This window comes from Callithrix jacchus, chromosome 6 (assembly GCF_049354715.1).
Source record: "Callithrix jacchus isolate 240 chromosome 6, calJac240_pri, whole genome shotgun sequence".
NCBI classification, from domain to species: Eukaryota; Metazoa; Chordata; class Mammalia; order Primates; family Cebidae; genus Callithrix; species Callithrix jacchus.
In genome coordinates this window covers 149773607-149794747 of record NC_133507.1, presented here as the reverse complement: position 1 = coordinate 149794747, position 21141 = coordinate 149773607, and the positions used below count along the sequence as shown (strand labels likewise).

General features: G+C 39.0%; 1 protein-coding gene across 6 annotated transcripts in view; it reads left to right on the top strand.

Moving 5' to 3' along the window:
* The first annotated feature begins 5706 nt into the window (after positions 1-5706).
* The window catches only part of SPHKAP (SPHK1 interactor, AKAP domain containing), a 181420-nt gene continuing 165985 nt past the window's right edge, over positions 5707-21141 (top strand). For all 6 annotated transcript variants that reach the window (XM_008999649.5, XM_002749865.6, XM_035305966.3 and 3 more), the window contains exon 1: positions 5707-6157. In XM_008999649.5, coding sequence (XP_008997897.3) covers positions 6126-6157 — 32 coding nt within the window. In that variant the 5' untranslated portion in view covers positions 5707-6125. The remainder of the gene's footprint in view (positions 6158-21141) is intronic.

The following is a 21141-nucleotide window of genomic DNA, read 5'->3' as shown; positions in this document are numbered from 1 at the left end:
ATCACCAAAAAAGACAATATGCACTGGTCTTCTTTGTACATGCCAAGCCATCAAGTTCATCATAAAGTTAGGGCTGATTCAGAAACTATTCCAGTAACTGTTTGTTCCCTCTGCCTATTGGCCATGTTCTTCCCCCTAGATTTTGCATATCTTGCTTTTTCTGTATGGAATGAGTGTAAACGTTCCCTTTTGAGAAATATGTTCCCCACCAACTAATCCAAAGTTACCCTGCTGCATGTAATTTATACCATACAACATTATCTGAAAGTCTCCCATTTAGTCAGCCCTCTCCTTCAGAAACTAAGCTCTGGCCAGGCTTAGTGGCTCACACCTGTGATCCCAGCATATTGGGAGGCTGAGGCGGGCAGATCATCTAAGGTCAGGAGTTCGAGACCAGCCTGGCCAATATGATGACACCCCATCTTTACTAAAAATATTAGCTGGGCGTGGTGGTGGGTGCCTGTAATCCCAGCTACTGGGGAAGCTAAGGCAGGAGAATCACTTGAACCTGAGAGGCAGAGGGTGTAGTGAGCTGAGATTGCACCATTGCACTCCAGCCTGGGCAGCAAGAGCAAAACTCCAAAAAAAAAAAAGAAAGAAAAAAAGAAGAAAGAAAGAAAGAGAGAGGGAGAAAGAGAGAGAGAAGAGGAGAGGAGAAGAGAAGAGAGAGAAGAGAAGAGAAGAGAAGAGAAGAGAAGAGAAGAGAAGAGAAGAGAAGAGAAGAGAAGAGAAGAGAAGAGAAGGAGGGAGGAAGAAAGAAAGAAAGAAACTAAGTTCTATGAGAATAGGCAGGGACCTGGCTGCTCCTGCTACTAATGCCTCTCAGTATGTACATCACCCACAATAGTACCTGAACCATGAAACACAGTGAGTACTCTGGTCTGAATATTGTTCCCCTCCTCACCCCTGCTAAAATCCAATTACCAATATAATTGGTATTAGAAAGTTGGACCTTGGGAGATAATAAGGTCCTTTCTCATGAATAGAATTAGTGCCCTTATAAAAGAGGTCCCAGAGAGGTCCTTTTTCCCTTCCACCAATGTGGGGATGCAGAGAGAAGGTATCATTGTGAATGGAAAGCAGGCCCTCACTGGACACTGTATCTATCAGCACCTTGATCTTGGACTTCTGAACCTGCAGAACTGTGAGAAACGAATGTCTATCATTTGTAAACCACCCAGTCTATGCTATTTTGCTTCAGCCACCTAAATGGAGTAAGACAGTGAGTATTGATTGTTGAATAATGAAAACATGAATAGACCAAGGGAAAGAGGGAAAGAAATCAACAAGTGCCATCCCTCAGAATCTCCAAAACAGGGAGATGTGGGCCCAGAGACATCTGTGAATAATTGCACAGCAGGTCATGTCTAAGAAACAACAATCCTGGCATGGCTCTGCAATTACCTTCCTTCCCTACCTACCATCCCAGCACACCAAAATGGCTGATTATGGCAGGCAGAATAACAGATCCCAAATGACAGTCAGACAGCAGACAGTCGCACCTCAGTCCCCAAAACCTGTGGAAATGCTACCTTATGTGAGTAAAGGGGCTTTGGTGATATGATTAGGTTAAGAATATTGAGATGAGGAAATTACCCAGGATTATCCAAGTGGCCCAATCTAATCATGTGAACCATTAAAAGTAGAAGAGAAAGGCAGAAAAGTGGGCCAGAGATGTAGTGTGTATGAAAGCATAATAGTGTCCCAGAAATTTTGATACATTGTATTTTCATCTTCATTGAATTAGATGTATTTTTTAAATTTTCTTTGAGGCTTCATCCTTGACCTTTGAATTGTTTAGATGTCTGGTGTTTAGTTTCCAAGTATTTGAATATATTTCTCTTATCTTTCTGTTCTTGATTTCCTTTTTGTTTTCATTGTAGTTGGAGGACATACTACATGTATGATTTCAATTATTTCTAATTTATTGATGTTTCCTTTTGTCCCAAAATATGGTTTATCTTAGTGTATGTTCAATGAACACTTGAAAAAAAGTGTATTCTCCTATTTTTAGGTGGCATATACTATAAATGTCAGTTTGATCCTTTCAGCTGATGGTGTTGCTGAGTCTTTAAATATTCTCAATAATTTTCAGGCTAGTAGTTGAAAAAGTGATTAAAGTTTTCAGGTATAATTTTGGATTGTCTGTTTCTTTTTTTAGTTCTATTATTCTGTTGCTTTATATATTTTTGCAGCTCTTCTGTTTCTGTGTATCTAAAGTTGCTATATCTACTTGGGAGATTAACCCTCTTATTATTAAATAATCTCCTGTCTGTCTCTGGTAATTTTCTTTGCTCTGGGGTCTATCATATGTCATATTAATATGATCATATACGCATTCTTTTCAATAATGTTTGTATAACATATATTTTATCACATTTTTACTTTCAATCTTCCTATAGGGTTGTATTTGAAATGTTTGTTATAGGGAGCACATAATTGGGTCATGTTTTTAATTCACACTGCCAATCTCTGCCTCTGAATTGTTCTATTTAGACCATTTACATTTAATGCAATCATTGGTTCATTAGGCTCAAAATTAAGTTTTATTTTGTTGTTTCTGTTTATTTTCTATGTTTTCTCTCTTTTTTGTTTTTGTTTCCTTTTTCCTCCTCTACTATGGGTTAATTAAACACTTTTAAAAATTTTTAAATAATAAAAATGAAAAAATTTTAAAATCAATAAATCCAATTTCATTGATTTAACTATATCATTTTTAGTATATCTATGTGCATACTTTATAAAGTAATTTCTCTACATATTATATATACATGTGTATATATATGTATGTATATGTATATATAAATTTATAGTTTATCAGTGTTGTCAATTTACCAGTTTGAACAAAGTGTGTAAACCTTATTTGTCGTACACCCTATACCCTTCTCCCTTTAATGTAATTGTCTTAAATGTTTTCTCTGTCAACATTTAGAAGCATATCAGGCAAAGTCATAATCTTGCCTTTGATTTTCAAATCTAGTTTAGGAAACTCAAAAGGAAAAGAAAATTTTGTTGTATTTACCAATTATTTTCTTATTGTTTTCTTCTTTCCTAATATTCTGAGATTCCTGAAACTATAAAGACAGTTTTATTTCTGTCTAGAGAATTTCTTTTACTCATTCTTTTAGGAGGGGCCTGCTGGAATCCTATATCATGTTCACCTTCATTTCTAATGAGTATTTTTATTAGACAGAAGATTCTTTGTTCATAGTTCTCTTTCTCCGCACTTGAAAAATGTCAATTACTTCAGTCCTCCATGGCTTCTAGTTGGAAATACACTGTTTTTGAACTATATTTTTCTTACAGGTAAAGTGATATTTCTCTCCAACTAATAAAACAATTTGTGTTTTATTTTGGTTATTGTATTTTTCACTTCTAAAATCTCCATTTGTTTTTTCTTTACATCTTCTACTTATATTTGCTTAGATTTTTTTAGGGAATGACTTTCTATTTTTTATTTATTTATATTACTCGTCCAATTATTTTTATCATGGCTGCTTTAAAATCTTTGACAGTTACATTTAACATCTCTGTCATTTCCATGTTATTAATAGTATCAATTGATTGTTTTGTGTTGATTTTCATTCAGATCTGGTTTTTAATATGACAAAGAATTTTCTATTAAAGCCTGCCAGTTCAGAACATTATGTTAGCAAATTCTGAATTTTATTTAAAGATCTGTTTTAGGTGGCTTCTCTTGACATTGCTCCTGTAGGGCAAGGAAAATTAGCAGCACTGCCTCATCACTACCAAGTGAGGGTAGAAGTCTGGGGCCCTCACTTGGCTTTTGTTGACACTTGAAACCAGGTAGGTATTCATTACTGTGAAGCAAGAGTTCCTCACTAGGCCTTCACTGATATCTCTCTGGCTAAAAGTGTTAGGAGTGCCTACCTACCTGCTTCCCATGTGGCCTTCTGTGATTGGAAGTGGGGGGCAGGGAATACACACAGGGCCTTATTACTTTTGGACTATGGTTTTTGACTCTCCACAACAACTCCTCTGACAGTGCCTCAGTGCAGAGTGGATTACTGCTCTGTGGGTATGAAAGTACAAGGTCATTGATACCAAGGTGAAGAAGCAGTGCTGATACTTCTTGTTGGGATTTAAAGTCCTGGTTCCCATGAACTAGCCAAAATGCCTATCAATCAATGAGTGGATAAATAAATTGTGGTGTATATGTATATAATGAAATACTACTCAGTCATAATTAATGGCATTTACAACAACTTAGATGGAAGAGGAGACTATTATTCTATGAGAAGTAACTCAGGAATGGAAAACGTTCTCACTCCTAAGTGGAAGCTAAGCTACGAAGATGCAAAGGCATAAGAATGATGTAGTGGACTTTGGGGACTCAAGGGAAAGTGTGGGAGGGGGGCGAGGGATAAAAAACTGCAAATAGGGTTCAGTGAATACTGCTTGGGTGATGGGTGCACCAAAATCTCAGAGATAACCACTAAAGAACCTACTCGTGTAACCAAATACCACCTGCTTCCCAAAAACCTATGGAAATAGAAAATATTTTTTTAAAGTACTGGCTTCCTACTTTTCCTTAATGCCTCCTGTATGTGTGGAATGGGAAGGGGACTTTATTATTTCTGTGTGGATGTGGAAGTTAAAGCTCTTCTTGGCACCATGATGGGGGAAACAAGACATGAAGAGAAAAGTGTGGCTAGTGTTTGGAGGGGATGAAAGTTCTGGTCCCTACTTAGTCTTCTCTGACACCACCTGGGCCAGGGGACTGACTTACATCCTCAGAGTCTACAGATGGTGAAATGTAGGCTCCCTACTTGGCCTTTGGCGGTGTAGTTGAAGGAGGGCCACAGTTATTTCTCATAGTGTTTGGGCCACAGTGGAGTCATTATTGTGCATAAATTTCCTGTCTTGCTAGGCTGCCTCTTTTCTGATCCTTTGGCTAGAAAGAGGAGTCCTTTGTCAAGGCTTTTCCTGTCTCTGTTCCTTGACATTTCTGGGTTGTCATCTTCTTCAGTCAAAGTCTGGGAGAACCTCAGGAACCCATTATCATGGCATTCCTTGAGTCCCGGGATCTCTAGCTGGTCAGCATTCTTTTGTCCACCTTTTTCTCATGCATGTTTTATAGATAATCTCTAGTGGATTTAGTTGTACTTACTAAAAGGAATAAGTAAAAGTACATTGGCTCAACCTTCATGTTTTTGGAAGTCCCAAATTTTATTTTTAATTCGATTTTTAATTGGAAAAAGAAGCAGATTCAACAGTGCCCTAACCTTAGCAGTTACTTGCTGCTATCAATGTCTTTCTTCTTAAAACAACTGTCATTTTTTGCTCAGGGAGATACCCAGCCGGCAACTGAGGAAGTTTGTGGCAGCTCTTCCTCCCCGGTTCTCAGTGCTGACCTCAGATGGAGGACTGCTGTCCTGGGTTTTGAGATTTCTGTGTACGCACACGGTTCTAACAAAAGCGAGTGAAGACTAAGTCACAGTTAAGCCAAAAGAGTTAAAGAAACAGACGTGAAAACCAAAACCAAGAGAGGAAGTCCAAATAAAGGGACAAGACTTGGAGGTCAAAGAGAGCATTGTTCTGAGTGATCAACAACGTGGTATACCACAAACAAATCTGAAATCGAGACAGGAAGCCAGAGGAGAGGCGCGCCACCCGCGGGGAGTGTGGGCGTGGCCAGGAGTGAGGGCGTGAATGTGGGAAAGTGGGTGAACAACTTCAGCGCTCAGACCTGCTGTACACCAGAGAGAGAGGGAAGGGGAGACCGACGGCAGGCGGCGAAAGAGGAATTTTGTTGGAGTCACCTATGCTTCTGGGCACGAATGAGCGGTAGAGCGGGATCCTCCAGCATCTGAGATTGGGGCCCGCCCTGGAGGAGGCAGGAGCCAGGCAGAAAGGCGGGAGCGTTGGCCAAGTGCTCCTGCGAGATCAGAGAGGACCGCGGGAGGGGATATCGGGCGGTCGCAGCTTACAGAGCTTGCCGGCCAGGGAGGAGCGAGTCTCCGTGGGCGCCACCGCCGCCGCCCCAGCCTGCGCGCCGCTCTCCTGGCGCGCGCCAGTCTGGCACTCTGCGAGCTGGGTCCTAGCACCACAGACTTATCCTTCCCCTGCACTTTGCGTCTTTCTTCTCTAGGCGCCCATCAACAATGGATAGCAACTCTCTGCTCTCGGTACCAAGGTAAGACCCGCTTCTTTCTTTGTCCGACACAATGTCGATCAAACTGGGTTCCGTGCTGTGAGTCGCTCACCAACTTGCCCTAGAGCGCTTCGGTTTGCATGGGGATCCCAGGGAGGAGACAGGGGTCACTGCACTTGCAAGTAAGTCCGGCCAGCCTCGCTGGAGCTACAGGGGTCCTTGTCAACTGCCCCACAGGGCGCGATGCTCAGTGGGGCCTGCGCGCTGCAGCGGCACCGGGTGGGGTCGGCCGGGTGCCCGCCTCTAGGGCCCTGGGACGGAGGGCTGCTTTGACCTGGTTGGAGCCAGGAGCCGGACTTTCCGCGGACACAGCCTGGAGAGGTTTCGCACCTTGTGGGAAGACAGATTCCAAGGTCTAAAACGGGAGGGAACCGGGCTCGGGTCAAGTACCCCCGCTTTCCGTCCATCCTGACCTGAGCGAGTGTCTGGGGCTGCTGAGGTGGAGAAGATTACGCCTCACCCCCGACTCACACCTAGACTGCCCCAAAACAGGACAGAAAAGACCTAGGTCGCCGGTAGTCCCACTGTCCTCCGCTGCCCCCACACCCCCTGCTAGTCTGCGAGTTCCTTAACACCTTTGGCTTTGCTCGTCCCCTACACTGGGGGAGGGTCAGGGACGCTACCCCAGAAGCTGCCAGGTGCGAGTAACGTGTTTTTCGGGGTGTGTTTCTTTCTCCTGCCCCTTTTTCTCCTGTTCCGCACTCCTTTGAACTCAGTCCTTTGCGAATTTAAGTACCTGAGAATTATATCTTTCCCATAAAGTCTGGGTAAATCAGGGAGGTGGTGCTGGTCCTGCTCCCACCGCCCCCTCAGCCCCCCGTTGGGCTGGTGGCCTTTACGCTCTTTGCGCTCGCTGGGGGCAGACGCTTCGCGCCGGGAGCAGAGGACGCTGTTGCTCCCAGGGAGAGGGTGCCCCGGCTGCGGCGCTGCCCCTCCTCTCCTAAGCAGCGGCTTAGCCTGGCTATTCCTACCATCCTTACTCCCTCTTTTCCCCAAGCAAACAGCTAGGTAGCTTCTAGAGGAGAGCACCAGGCAGGCCCTGGAATGAACACTTTAAGTTCGGATTCTTGGAGAGCAGCAAAATCCAGTATCCACTGGCCAGGGCACACATGTAGTGATACTACATTGCCAAGGAGCCGAGATGCCAGTGGGAGGGGAGGTGGGGGTGGTGGAGGAGGAGAGAGACTGCTTTCCAAAGGCTTTGAAGGCTGCCATCTAGAGACTTGAATTGTTTGTATTCCGCGATGAAAGAGCGCTTTCTCGGCTCCACAGGCACTTCCTCCTGAAGCATCCCTTCGCCGCGGGGGTAGCAAATGGCTCAGAAAAGGCCCGCAGTGGTTTGTGTGCACCCGCTGAAGCAGCTATTAAGTGAAGTCTCTATCTCCACCCTCCCGACCCCTGCCCCGACCAAACAGGATCAAGCGACCACCACCAAGTCTTTCCATTTTGCCGATTTTTTTAACTTAAAAAAATTGCTAGTGATATTTAAGCAAAGGCATTAAGGCGTTTGGAACGTCAAGTAAATTAGAGGCTCACTTTCTTCATCCGTCTATTCTAGGACTAATTGTCATCAGAATTGAAATGGTGAACTGGTCCTAATCTGAGATTTTTGATAGCAGAGTGATTGCTTTAATCCGGTTTTATAGACCAGGATAGCTGTGCCTGAATCCTGACTATATTTCTATTCAAATTCTGGAACATTTTCTAAAATAGTAGAAGCTCATTATGCCAGTAATTTATTCAAGTTGCTTCTGTCTCAGTGCTATAAATGACCTTATAAAGAGCAAAGCAACTGTGATGATATTGCTCTGAATCTTGTAGTAGCCTATTAAAATGTTAATATAGATTTAGTATCAGAGGCAGCAAACTAAACTTTTTGAACATGACTTTTTATCAGTCTCCACAAATCAGTGTAGTAATTTCGGGTATTATATTAGCAAGCTTAATCTTGCAAATTAACTCCTATACATGAGTTGATTCAATCCTCTATTTCATTGAATACAAGAAACATCATTTCTTTTCTATAAGACTGAATTGAAAGCCATAGAGATTGATATGCAAAAGTAAATTTAAAATATTTAATGGTGTAGACAAATCATGTATTAGTCATGCTACTTGTCCACAAAGCATTGCATTTTAAAGAACTGGTGATTGCATATTCTACACAAGCTTTTCCAAGAAAACGGCAATGATCAGCAAATATCAAATTGCTATTGGTCAAGGCTTGCGATGTTCAATCTCAAAACGTTTTTGGTATCTAATAGAATTAAGTTGGTGGTTATAAATCGTTATTTCTCTTAAGAATTACAAAACAATTTAAGACATTCTATTTAATAAACAGAGAAAAACCAAATGATTTAATAACATTAATTATAGAATACTTTTTATGTTGGCTTTTTCATTTTCTTAGAACTTTCTGTTCAACACAAGCTTAGATTACTGAAATTTCAATCAAGCCATATTCTTTGAAGATTTATATTAAAACTTAATTTGACTATTATGCTTTAGAAACTGTAAAGCTTTTTTTTTTTTAAGAAAATGTTTTGGGTTCTTCGAGTTATTATACTATATTCCCTTCCTTCAGTGAAAACTCCAATTCATTTTCACTATGAATATTTTCCTTTTTATGTAGATAGATTACATCACAGATTTCTTAAAATCACTGGTTATCAAAGCTGGAAGATATCTTCAATAAGGAAATGGAGCTGTGCAGAGATTAAATGTTTCCATGATAGTTACAGTATAGACCCAGAATCCAAGTGTTTTCCGATTAGTAGTCCAATCCAAGAAAAAAAATTAAGGGGAAATTTGTTTTAATATAAAAGCTTTGATAGAGGTTCTTTAGTCATCTGTTTTATGAAAAATTTATTTGATTTGCTAAGTCACAAAATTAGATATCAGAAAAATAAAAAAGACTCAAAGGACTTCTATCCAGTGTGGTCTAAGTACACTGTGTTACAACGCAGTAGTTTCCCCTCACAGGAAAAAAAAAAAGTCAATTTCACTTTTATGTTGGTAACTAGTGTGTGCATAGTAAGGTGTTATAAAGTGTTATCTAATAGATTAAATTATTTGATCATCACATCCTTGTGAATCAATTATGACAGACATTACTATCTCCATTTCCTAGCTGAAAACTCTGAAACAAAAGGAAATTAAATAAAGCAAATAATTGTATTTTAAAAATCCATACAAATTGTATGTAGTGGAGCAAGGTCATCCGCAACATTTTTCTGCCTTCAAGTCCAGTTTTCTCTTGTGTAAGTGATTGAAAAATCCATACTTTCATTTAAATGGAGGGAAAAAGAAATTCTGGTACACAATTTGGACAAACACTGATATCAGTAGAACACATGGGGGTAGCCTAAAAGCAAGAAGACCATCTCCTAAAGCCAACAAGTGCTAAAAATAATTTTTTTTGGCAAACAGAAATAGTTTGTCACCTTGACTATATCTAAGCTTGAATTTGAAGGTTGCGAGGGTTCCTTATTTTCTGAACATTTGCATTATCATACTATATTGTTTTACTTTTTGTTTGGTTTACTGGATTCTATTTCGATAATAAAATTTTTATATGACACTTCAAATGGTAAAATCAGAATTCATCAAACATAAACTTTTGAAAATATAATTTATATTTATTTTCTCTGTGTGTAATAATGTATATAGGCTTCGTGTCATTTTGTTTCAGCCAATTCAAAGTTTAACACAGACACATTTCACTAAAACTCATCCGAATCTCAAGATTTTACCTATCTGTATGTTAGTTCCAGGAAAAAAAAAATGATTTTTTAAAAAAATGGAACAACCCAATACTGTATAGTAGACCATGATCTTCCATCACCAAGTTTTCATGGAAAGGTTAACTGATTTTAGACTTATACAAAAGGAGAAACTTAAGAGCACTTTTACACTTCTTTGTCCTATCTGTGAAAAATGTTCAGAAATGATTGATCCATTTCTCTTCACAAGTTGAGTGACAAAATACTGCCTGAAGAGTGTGCCTAATGTCATTCTCTCTCATGGAATCCCTGCTGTCCTCAAGGCCAGCTCTGAGCTGTGACCACATTTTCCAAGGTTCACTCTCTTTTCAGAGTAACACTGCCCAAGAGTTACAATTTCCTGTAGAGAAACAAACTGGGAATTAGAAAGCCCTGGTGCTTCAAATTCTGAGGGTCCACGTTGTTGTTGCTGGGTTGTGGATACTTGGTGAAGAGACTGGAATTCTGAAGGAAATTCCCAATCGAAAAAAAAATGCTTAAAAGAGCAATATTAAAACCACAATTAGTTACGGGGAACTTCTCTGGGACCTTGCTACATCATCTGGTAAATGGGCCCTTACAATCATCTGGTGAATGAATGATTAGGAAACATTTTAGTTCACAAGTGGCCTCCTTTGGCTGGTGGTACTTATCTCCTTTGAGTTGAGTTCTTTCTTGGTGTTACAGAGTTACAGCTACAAATAGTTGTAAAGAGGGGAAGAGGAAGAAGTGATGTATTTGATATTTGTGTTTTTTGTTTGTTTGTTTGTTTGTTTGAGATGGAGTTTTGCTCTTGTTGCCCAGGCTGGAGTGCGATGGTGCAATCTTGGTTCACTGCAACCTCTACCTCCCAGGTTCAAGTGATTCTCCTGCCTCAGCCTCCCGAGTAGATGGGATTTCAGGTGCCCACCATCAGGCCGGGCTAATTTTGTATTTTTAGTAGAGACGGAGTTTACCATGTTGATCAGGGTGGTCTCTACCTGACCTCAAATAATCCACCAGACTTGGCTTCCCAAAGTGCTGGAATTACAAGGGTGAGCCACACGCCCGACCCTGTGTTTGATATTTGGAAACCTGGTGCTTAATCCTATTCTGAAATTAATAGCTGAGACTTCCTGGGCAAGTTACCCGACTTGTTACTTCTTTGCCTCCTCCTGGATGGACTGACGTGTATCTTGGACATACTCATCTTCTAGGTCCTTCTTGCTTTAGTCTTCTATAAAGTCACAACCTGTTTTGTAGCAGGGACTCTCCTTGGGTATGACATGGATAAATGTCTTACTCTCTTGAAAGAGGGGGGTGAAATCACGACATTTAAAAGAACTGAAGCAACACACACCCATCCAAAAGAAAGCTTGCCTTAGAGAAATGTGTTGTATTGTTTTTAATGTTACCCCAGAGGTGGAAAGCAGCAGTATGCTTACAGAAACTCTTTTGTAAAGAAGACAGACAGCACAGTAATTAAGATCCTGGTTCTGTCACATATCAGTGATTGGTTATCTACTCTGAGGCAAAATGCTTACCTACTGTGTGATCACTGTCATCATCTGGGAGACGTAAAACTACCTCAAACCTTTAAAAAGGATGTCAGGCTTGAGATAGTATTATGAAGTACAATAAATAGTCTTTAGCAATAGCTTTCCATCATACTAAATGAACTCCTCTAAATAGGACTGTTTTATGATGGGTTTTTAGATTAATTCTGGTGAATATCTCATATAACTCAGACATAAAGTTGACTTGATCTGATATTAGCATAGATACCCTTTCTGCCTTTTGACTTATTTTTTCTACCCTTATTTTCTTAAATCTATCTATCTCTTCAAATTTGTTTCTTATAGATAGGTTATCATATCTTACCTTTTTATCTCATCTAAATATATTTTTTTTAATTGATGTGCTGGACCATTCACATTTGTTAAGATTATAGATAGGAATGAATTAAAGTTTGCCGACTAGCTCTTTTCTACTTGTGTCATCTGTTTTTATTCTTTCTTGAACTTTCTGCCTCACTTTGGGTTAAATAAGAACTTTTTTATGATTCTATTTTACTTTACTGATTTATTATTTAACTTTTGTTTAAAAAATGTGTGATTGGGCCAGGCGCGGTGGCTCAAGCCCGTAATCCCAGCACTTTGGGAGGCCGAGGCCAGTGGATCATGAGGTCAACAGATCAAGACCATCCTGGTCAACATGGTGAAACCCTGTCTCTACTAAAAATACAAAAAATGAGCTGGGCATGGTGGCGCATGCCTGTAATCCCAGATACTCAGGAGGCTGAGGCAGGAGAATTGTCTGAACCTAGGAGGCGGAGGTTTCAGTGAGCCGAGATCACGCCATTGCACTCCAGCCTGGGTAACAAGAGTGAAACTCTGTCTCAAAAAAAAAAAATGTGTGATTGCTCTAGGATTTAGAAGTCGTTTTTTTATTAAGCAGTACCTGTCTTTAAATTTTAACATACCACTTCACATCCAGTGTGAGGTTTTTACAAGTATACATTCCAAATTATCTCCTCTGATTCTTTGTGCTAGTGTCATCATATATTTTATTTTTATAAATGCCATAAACACATTATATTTTGCTTTAAATTGACAGATATTTTGGGAACAATTAGAAATATGAAAAAATACCTTCATTTATTTCATTTCTGACATTTCGTTTGCATGGTTCCCAGTTTCTTCCTGGCATTAACGTCTTCTGTCAAAAGAGCTTCTTGGATCTGTGACTTCCTGTCTGTCATTAATTCTGAAAAAAACACTCAGCCACAATTTCTTCAAATGTTTTTCCTATCCTGTTCTGTTTCTTTTCTTTTCCTTCTAGAATTTTAATTGCACGTATTTTAGAATACAGATCTTGGATGTTCTCTTCTAATTTTTTTTGTTTTTTTCAAATGGGTAACTTGTATTGACCTATCTTTAAGTTCATCGATTCTTTCTTTACCTGAGTTCATTCTGCTGACAAATTTATTAAAGATATTCTTTGTCTGGTCACCATGTTTTACATTTTTAGCATTTCCATAGGTTTTACCTTATAGTTCTTATCTCTCTGCTGTAACTACTCATGTGAGCTTGCATGCTGTCTACCTTTTCCACCAGAACCATTAAAATTATAATCATGATTTTTAATTCTCTGCCAAATAGTTCCAACATCTATGACATGCCTAGGTGTGGTTCTGTTTGTTGCTTCATCCCTTGGAAATGTCTTTCTTTTTTCCTTGCTTTTTCATAGGGCTTCTAATTTTTTGCTAAAAGCCAAAAATCTGTGTAAAATAATACTATCACCAAATGGAAACTGGAAGTCAGTGTTATATTCCCATGTTAAAGATGAGGAACCAAGACTGAGAAAAGTCAAATGACTTGTCGAAGGTTACTCAAGTAGTGAGTAACAGAGCCAGAATTACATCAGGTCACCTACATAATCCAGCATAATCTTTCTGTATTAAGATTGGCTGGCTAGTAAACTTTATTCCAACTTGGACCTTGTTTTTTCTCTGTCATATAATGTCACATATACTGCAAGTTTCAGGAATTAAGATATGGACATCTTTGAGGGAGTTCATTGTTCAGTCTACCACAGGCATTAATGGAACTAAAAACTGATCATGCTGGCCATCAAGTGACACATGAAATTCTACTAGGACTAATTTCTTTCTTATTTCTTTCTCCTTGTTTCCTTCTTTCTTTATTAAATGAAAAAGAAAAGGGACAAGACTATTTGCTCCTTCTCTGAGAAATGTGAGTAATTCAGTGTGATTGAGCTGAGAAAACTGCTGAAGATTATTCAAGAACACGAAACCAGATCAGAACGGACCTAGAAACCCTACAAAATTCACTCTTTGTCACATGTTTATTGCAGTGCTCATCAGGGCTGTTCAGCAAGTTTTCCAGTTTTACTCCTAAGCGTAGGGCAGGATTGTACTTGCTCTTCTCCTTGATATATGGAATAGTGACACGATACGATTTGGCCAAAGCAAAGCACACAGAAGGGATATGTGTTTCTTCCAATGTAAGTGTTAAAGATCTCATGTGTGACTTGCTTCATTTCTCTTACTTTCTGCCATGGTGACTAACACATTTCAGATCGTGGCCATTCCAAGAGCCTGAGTTTCAAAATGATGTTGACTTGGAGCAGAGTCCCAAACCAATCATGATGGACATGTAGCATGAGTAAGAAATAGAAATAAACCTTTGTGGTCTTAATCCCCTGGGATTTTGGAATTATGTTGTATTGCGGCATAACCTAGACCAACCTTCCTGACCCTGCTGCCCTCAGGGTTGAAATGGTAGGTGATCAGATGGGCTTTTCACTGGCTTATGAAGATTTCCAAAGGATCTCACAGAACTCTATTTTTGCTCTAGAATTCCAAAGACCCTCATCACTACCTAGCAACATATTCCTGTATGTATTGATATGAAAATGAGGTTGGAAAAAGGAAGAAATGAGTCTCACCCTGATCAGTTGTGCAAGTAGTCAGAAGTTTGTCCTGTGGACCAACTCCAGATAATAACAATAAATACCATGGCCTGTAGACTTCTCCTCCTAGGAACAAGGCATGTGAACTGGGAATCACACTTATCCTGTCGTCAGTTCACACAATGCCCATTTCACAGTCCACAAGCTTCTGCTATTTAGGGATGGGATGGTGTTGTATCATATATGTACTTTTAACTCTTGCAAGTCCAATGCTAAATGATCATTTTCATTTATAATTCTTTCATTTCTCTGTCATCCTCATATGATTAAATATATAGTAAACATATGTAACCTGTACATTTATTATGCATTATACATTCTTATATAGGATATACGCACACATAACTTTATAAGATTTTTTTACAAAATCCAACACACCATAATTTATAAGCCTCTTAGGAGGTTTTAGAAGGTTATTTTGACTCCATAAATTTTCAAGATAAACAGTGACATTAGATCCTAAACCTCACGTTAGCTGCATCTGTGCTGCACAGGGGTTGACCAAACACTGATTGTGGTAACGTGTCAATAGGAGTAAGAAGAAGATTCAAGAGTCAATTGTCAGGCAACATTTATTGAGCAGACATTCTCTTCTGACACCTTCCAGACTCTCAATAGAGTAAGAAAGACCCAGTTCCTGCCTTCCTTACATTAACAGAGTGTAGGTCCAAGTGCACAGTGGGTACAGATGAGGCCACAAATCAAAGGATGTCAGGAGACATGGCTAGGAAGTAGATGTATCAAAATTCTTAAGGGCCCCTATGGTTTTTTGGAATAGTAAATGAGCATTGGCTTCCACTTAAAGTCACTAACTGCATTAACACATAAAAAGTAGGTCAGCTTGGCCGGGAGCAGTGGCTCAAGCCTGTAATCCCAGCACTTTGGGAGACCGAGGCGGGTGGATCACGAAGTCAAGAGATCAAGACCATCCTGGTCAACATGGTGAAACCCCACCTCTACTAAAAATACAAAAAAATTAGCTGGGCATGGTGGCGCATGCCTGTAATCCCAGCTACTCAGGAGGCTGAGGCAGGAGAATTGTCTGAACTCAGGAGGCAGAGGTTGCGGTGAGCCGAGATCACGCCATTGCACTCCAGCCTGGCTAACAGAGCAAAACTCCGTCTCAAAAAAGAAGTAGGTCAGCTTGTCTTCTGAAGCTTTGAAGCCAGACATTGACTTCTTCTCTCTAGCTATGGAAGTCCTAGATGGTATCTTGTTCTAATGTAAGAAATTTTCATTTACATTAAAAATATTTTGTTTAGGGAAGCCACCTTCACTAGAGATCTTAGCTAGATCTTCTGGATAACTTTCTATAGCTTCTCCATCAGCACCTGCTGCTTTACTTTACACTTTCTTTCCTTAAACCTGGGGAACCAACCTCTGCCAGCTTCAAACTTTGCTTCTGCAGCTTCCTCACCTCTTCCCACTTTCATAGAATTGAAAAGAGTGAGGGCCTTGCTCTTCATTAGGTTTTGCCTTAAGGGAGTGTTGTGGTTGGTTTGATTGTGTGACCTGAACACTTAGACTTTCTCCATAACAGCAATTAGGCTGTTTCTTTTTCTTATCATTCATGTTCTCCCTGGATTAACACTTTTAATTTCCTTCAAGTGCTTTTCCCTTTGCATTCACAATGTTGCTAACTGCTTGATGCAAGAGGCGTAGTTTTTGGCTTGTCTCGGCTTTCAATAACCCTTCTTTGCTTCATCATATCCAGTTCTAGTTGTAAGGTGAGGTACGTGTGACTTTTCCTTTCATTCGAAGCTTTACAGATCATTTTAGAGTCCTTAATTGGCCTAATATCAATATTATTTTATCTTGGGGAATACAGAGACCCAAGGAGAGGAAGAGAGAAGGGGTAACTTTCAGTCGGTGGAGCAGTCAGAACACACATCTGTTGATTAAGTTTGCCTTCTTGTATTGCCATGGTGCGTGGTGCTCCAAAATAATTTTAATAGTAACATCAAAGATTACTAATCACAGATCACCATAATAGCTGTAATACTAATAGTGACAAATTTTGAAATATTGCAAGAATTTTCAAAATATGACACAGACTGTTTGAAAAACATTAAGGGAACACACACTGTTTGAAAAAATGATGCCCATAGAATTACTGAATGCACAATTTCCATAAACCTTCAATTTATAATAAACACAATATCTCCAGAGTATAGTAAAGTTCCGTAAAATAAGGTATGTCTATATCCATCATTAAATTAATCACTCTATTAGTCAATCATTTTTTTTTTCTTTGAGACAGAGTTTCGCTCTTGTTACCCAGGCTGGAGTGCAATGGCGCGATCTCGGCTCCCCGCAACCTCCGCCTCCTGGGTTCAGACAATTCTCCTGCCTCAGCCTCGCAAGTAGCTGGGACTATAGGCACGTGCCACCATGCCCAGCTCATTTTTTGTATTTTTAGTAGAGACGGGTTTCACCATGTTGACCAGATGGTCTCGATCTCTTGACCAGTGATCCACCCACCTCGGCCTCCCAAAGTGCTGGAATTACAGGCTTGAGCCACCGCGCCCGGCCAATCATTTTCTTTAAAGCAACAGAACAAATAATTTTCTTGTGGCAAGTTGAAGCTCATAAAAATTATAGTTTATTCATATTTAATTTGACTTTAATGCTAAACTGCATATAAAAAGTTTTAAGTAGTTTATAACTATTAGTGCATTAGAGTAAAATCAACTGTTTAAAATAAATATATAATAATATAGAATGCCAAAGTTTTGTTGGATATTTTTCTCAATTATTAATTAAGCATCATATTACATACACATTTTAAATATGCATGCATGTATAAGATATCAGCGTACACTAAAGGTATCAATGTATGAGAATGTCTTTTTCAGTTTGTACATTTTATACTTTAGTGTATTTTTCATAGATATTACAATGAGTTAAATAATATGATAGGAACTTTAAAATAATTAATATTGCTTCCACAGATACAAAGAGAATTATTTCTTTTCTTTACACTTCAGTGTTAATATAAATTACATAACATACCTTATTACTTTTTGTCCTACAAACTTATAATTTTTAACTAAGAACATAAAAGGAATTCAGCAAATTATTTTTTGATAGACTGTATATATGAATAGACTTACCCATTTATTTTCATTCTGAGTACATAATTCTTCCACTTAATTTACATAGACAAATAAATTAAAGAATTTATCTGGGTATTTCAAACCAAAAATAAAACTCAGATAAAAATAAATTAAGAATTCATTAAAGTTATTTTTCTCTGAGCAATGTCTTGGCCCATATATTGAGTTCATGCTGACTCATGGATTTAATATATCCTGAATATTTTCAATTTTTACTTCACTGTGTAAAATAAATGAATCAACAGTGCTTCCAAATAGTGATTAAAAAGGTACATTCACTTCACTTGTGTTAATTATCAGTAGATCAGTGATCTGACCGGCATTCTGTTACACTGTTAGTCTTTCTGTCTTTGCAAAGGTGAAAAAAATGTAGTGACTTCATGAGAATCAGGTAATATATATAATTAGTTGCAGTTTTGTCACATGATCACAATAAAAGTATCCCAGAGAGTCGGTATTCAGAGAACATTGTTACTAGAGAAGTTGTTATCACAACCAAAATAGTTTAGATGTGTGTACCCACTCAAACCTCTTGTTGAAATTTACTTCTCAGTGTTGGAGGTGGGGCCCGGTGAAAAGGGATTGGATCATGGGGTCAGTTTCTCATGAATGGTTTAGCACCATCCTCTTGGTGCTGTCCTCGTCAGAGTGAGTTTTCGAAAAATCTGGTTGCGTGAAAGCCCATGGTACCGTCCCGTCTCTGGATTCTGCTGTCACCATGTGATATGCAAGCTCCCACTTTGCTTTCTGCTATGACTGTAAGCTTCCAGAAACCTCCCTAGAAGCACATGCCAGTTCTGTGCTTCCTGTATATCCTGCAGAACTATGAGCCAATTAAACCTGCTTTCTTTATAAATCACCCAGTCTCAGGTATTTCTTCATAGCAATGCAAGAGTGATACACTACCCTAATAACACCCAGCTCTTATAGATCATAGTCATTTGTCATGCAGAAGAAACATGCAAAATATTAATAACATTTTCCTCAATATTTCTATTGTGTCAGAGACACTTTCTATAGAATGAATAAGAACATATATAAAAAATGAAGCAGGAAGAGTGAAGATATGGTCTAAGTTTTAACCTTAAAAACTAATTATATAGGACTGGTAAGGATGCTTGAGAGTGGGCAAAAAATCAGGGAACAGCTTACTTAACTCATTTGAAAGGAAGAATAAAACCTAGTGACTTGAATGTAGTCTTCATTATGTGAGGATACACGAAACCTGGAAAAAGGCATGTGAACTAAATTTACTACAGGGAGGGCTAGGTGTCGTACTAAATGGTGAACAAAGTTAGTATGTTTGGGAATTTCTCTTTCAAAATAATATAAGGGAAAGTAGTTTATTTTGTCAATATTTTTAAGTAAATATGAATTATATAATAAATAAAGAATTAGGTGTTGATTAATAGATCATAATTTTCCCTTCAAAATTGTTTGCAAACATGGCCCTTTGTGTCACAAGAGTATACACAACCTCATAAAAAGCCTCATAAGCAGCCTCATCAATTTTGCCAGCACTCCCTTTAATTCTTTGATTCTCAGATCTGTCTCTTTGAGGCACCTAGCATGTTACAGTCCTCATGGATTTTTTCTTCTTCCAACATTAACTGTTTTCACTCTGCTAGACTGGTTTGCTGGTAGTTTGACATGTGATTAAAGAGTTCTCCAACATCACTTTCTTCTTTTTTTGGAAACCCTTCATCTTCCTCAAAGTTTGCTGTTTCAATTGATTAGTATTTTACTTAAATAAAAGTCACAACCTCTTAAAGTAGCAGCAGGCAATGACCACTAAATAATTAAGGCAATGGACAGAGATAGATGCTCAAGATAGGTGGGGAGAGAACTTTACTGGAAACTGATTGTTAATTGTTCAGTACATTAATTAATGCAACTTTTGTTTTCTTACACAATCTTGTATGTGCAGAAAATGGCTTAACAATAATGAGGACACCTGATCTTTTGAGGGACAATTTGTAATACCTTTAAGTTTATCAGATTTTCTCCAGGGAATGACATTGCCAAAATTCTTTTATATTTTCACAAAGATTATCTATAGAGGAGCGAATTATCTCACTAAGCAATGCAGGTGCTATCAAATATTTCAAAAACTCAATCCTCTAAGAAATGTTCTAATGTAGTTAATATTACAGAGGTCTTTATGTTTCTAAAATGCCTTTAATTATTATTCTATTTTTAATTATTATTCTATCACTAGTGGTTATTTCAAGTGAATATATGAAAGGCACCAAATGGTGTTCTAGAAAGAAAGTAGGCCCTTGATCAATATCAATACCCTTTTTTCCCTTTGGATAAGACCACAATGTTGTTCAAAGTCTAAAAGATAGCACATAGCTCAATCGGATTAGAACTGTGTAGTGAAACTTCTAGCAGTGTTTTAAGTGACCAGGACCTTGGGGAGACGGATACATGTCTAGTTTCTCAGAGTTGCTGAGTCACTCATTGGCCCCTATAATTGGTTCCAAATGCCTCTGAGGTCAGTCAAAAAAAATGCTGACACAGAAATAAGTTTCTTTATAAAGAGTTACAGTCTAATGTAAAATAGATCTAGGCCTTGGCAAAACAGAATTCATTCATTCATTTATTTATTCAGTACTCATATTGATCCTGTATTGTATGTCAGATATCAGCTGATAGGCAATAATGTACACAAGTAGGGTCCACCCCTTCTCATAGAGCTTTGGTACCAATGGAGAGAAAGACGCTGACATCAGTAGACATATAGTAAATTGACATGTGTTCTCCAAGGGAAAGGAATATGGTCTTTAAGAACATACAACAATAAACAAGAGTTAATTAAGTGAGAGAGAAAGGAAGAGTGTATTCTCATGAGGAAGAGTGTTCTGGCAGTTGGAAGAGTCCAGGGGCAGTAGAGCAATTGAGTGGTTAAACAACAATGAGACCTGAAAGTTGGGGACCAGAATAGGTTAAGCCTTGAGGACCATTGGGTATTCCTCCTAAAAACAATGTGATGTCATTGATGGTTTTCAATGTACAGGTGGCTGGAAGCCCTAATTCATATAAAGGTTGTAGCTCAGTGTGTGGCAAAATGTAAATGCTTCATAAACAGAAACTATTAATATTGCAATAATCATTGTTGAAAGTATAATTTCAATGCCACAATGCTTGGGGATTGTGTTAGGGCTTTCCAGAGGGACAGCACTAATAGGACATATGTATACATGAAAGGGAGTTTATTAGGAGAACTGGTTCACACAATGACAAGAAGGAGTCCCACAGTAGGCCATGTGCAAGCTGAAGAAGAAAGAAGCCAGTAGTGGCTCAGTCGGAGTCTGAAAGCCTCAAAACCAGGGAAGCCAAGAGTGCAGCCTTCAGTCTGTGGTTGAAGGCTGAGGGGCAAACCACTGGTGTAAGTCCAAGAGTCCAAGGGCTGAAGAACCTTCCCCTGCATGTCCAAGGGCAGGGGAAGCGTCCAACCCCAGAGAAGGAAGGAAGCCAGATGACTCAGCAAACAAAGTTATCCCACCTTCTTCCACCTGCTTTGTTTTTGCTGTGCTGGCAAACTGATTGGATGGGGCACACCACACTGGGAGTGGGTCTTCCTCTCCCGGTTAACTGACCCAAATGTCAATCC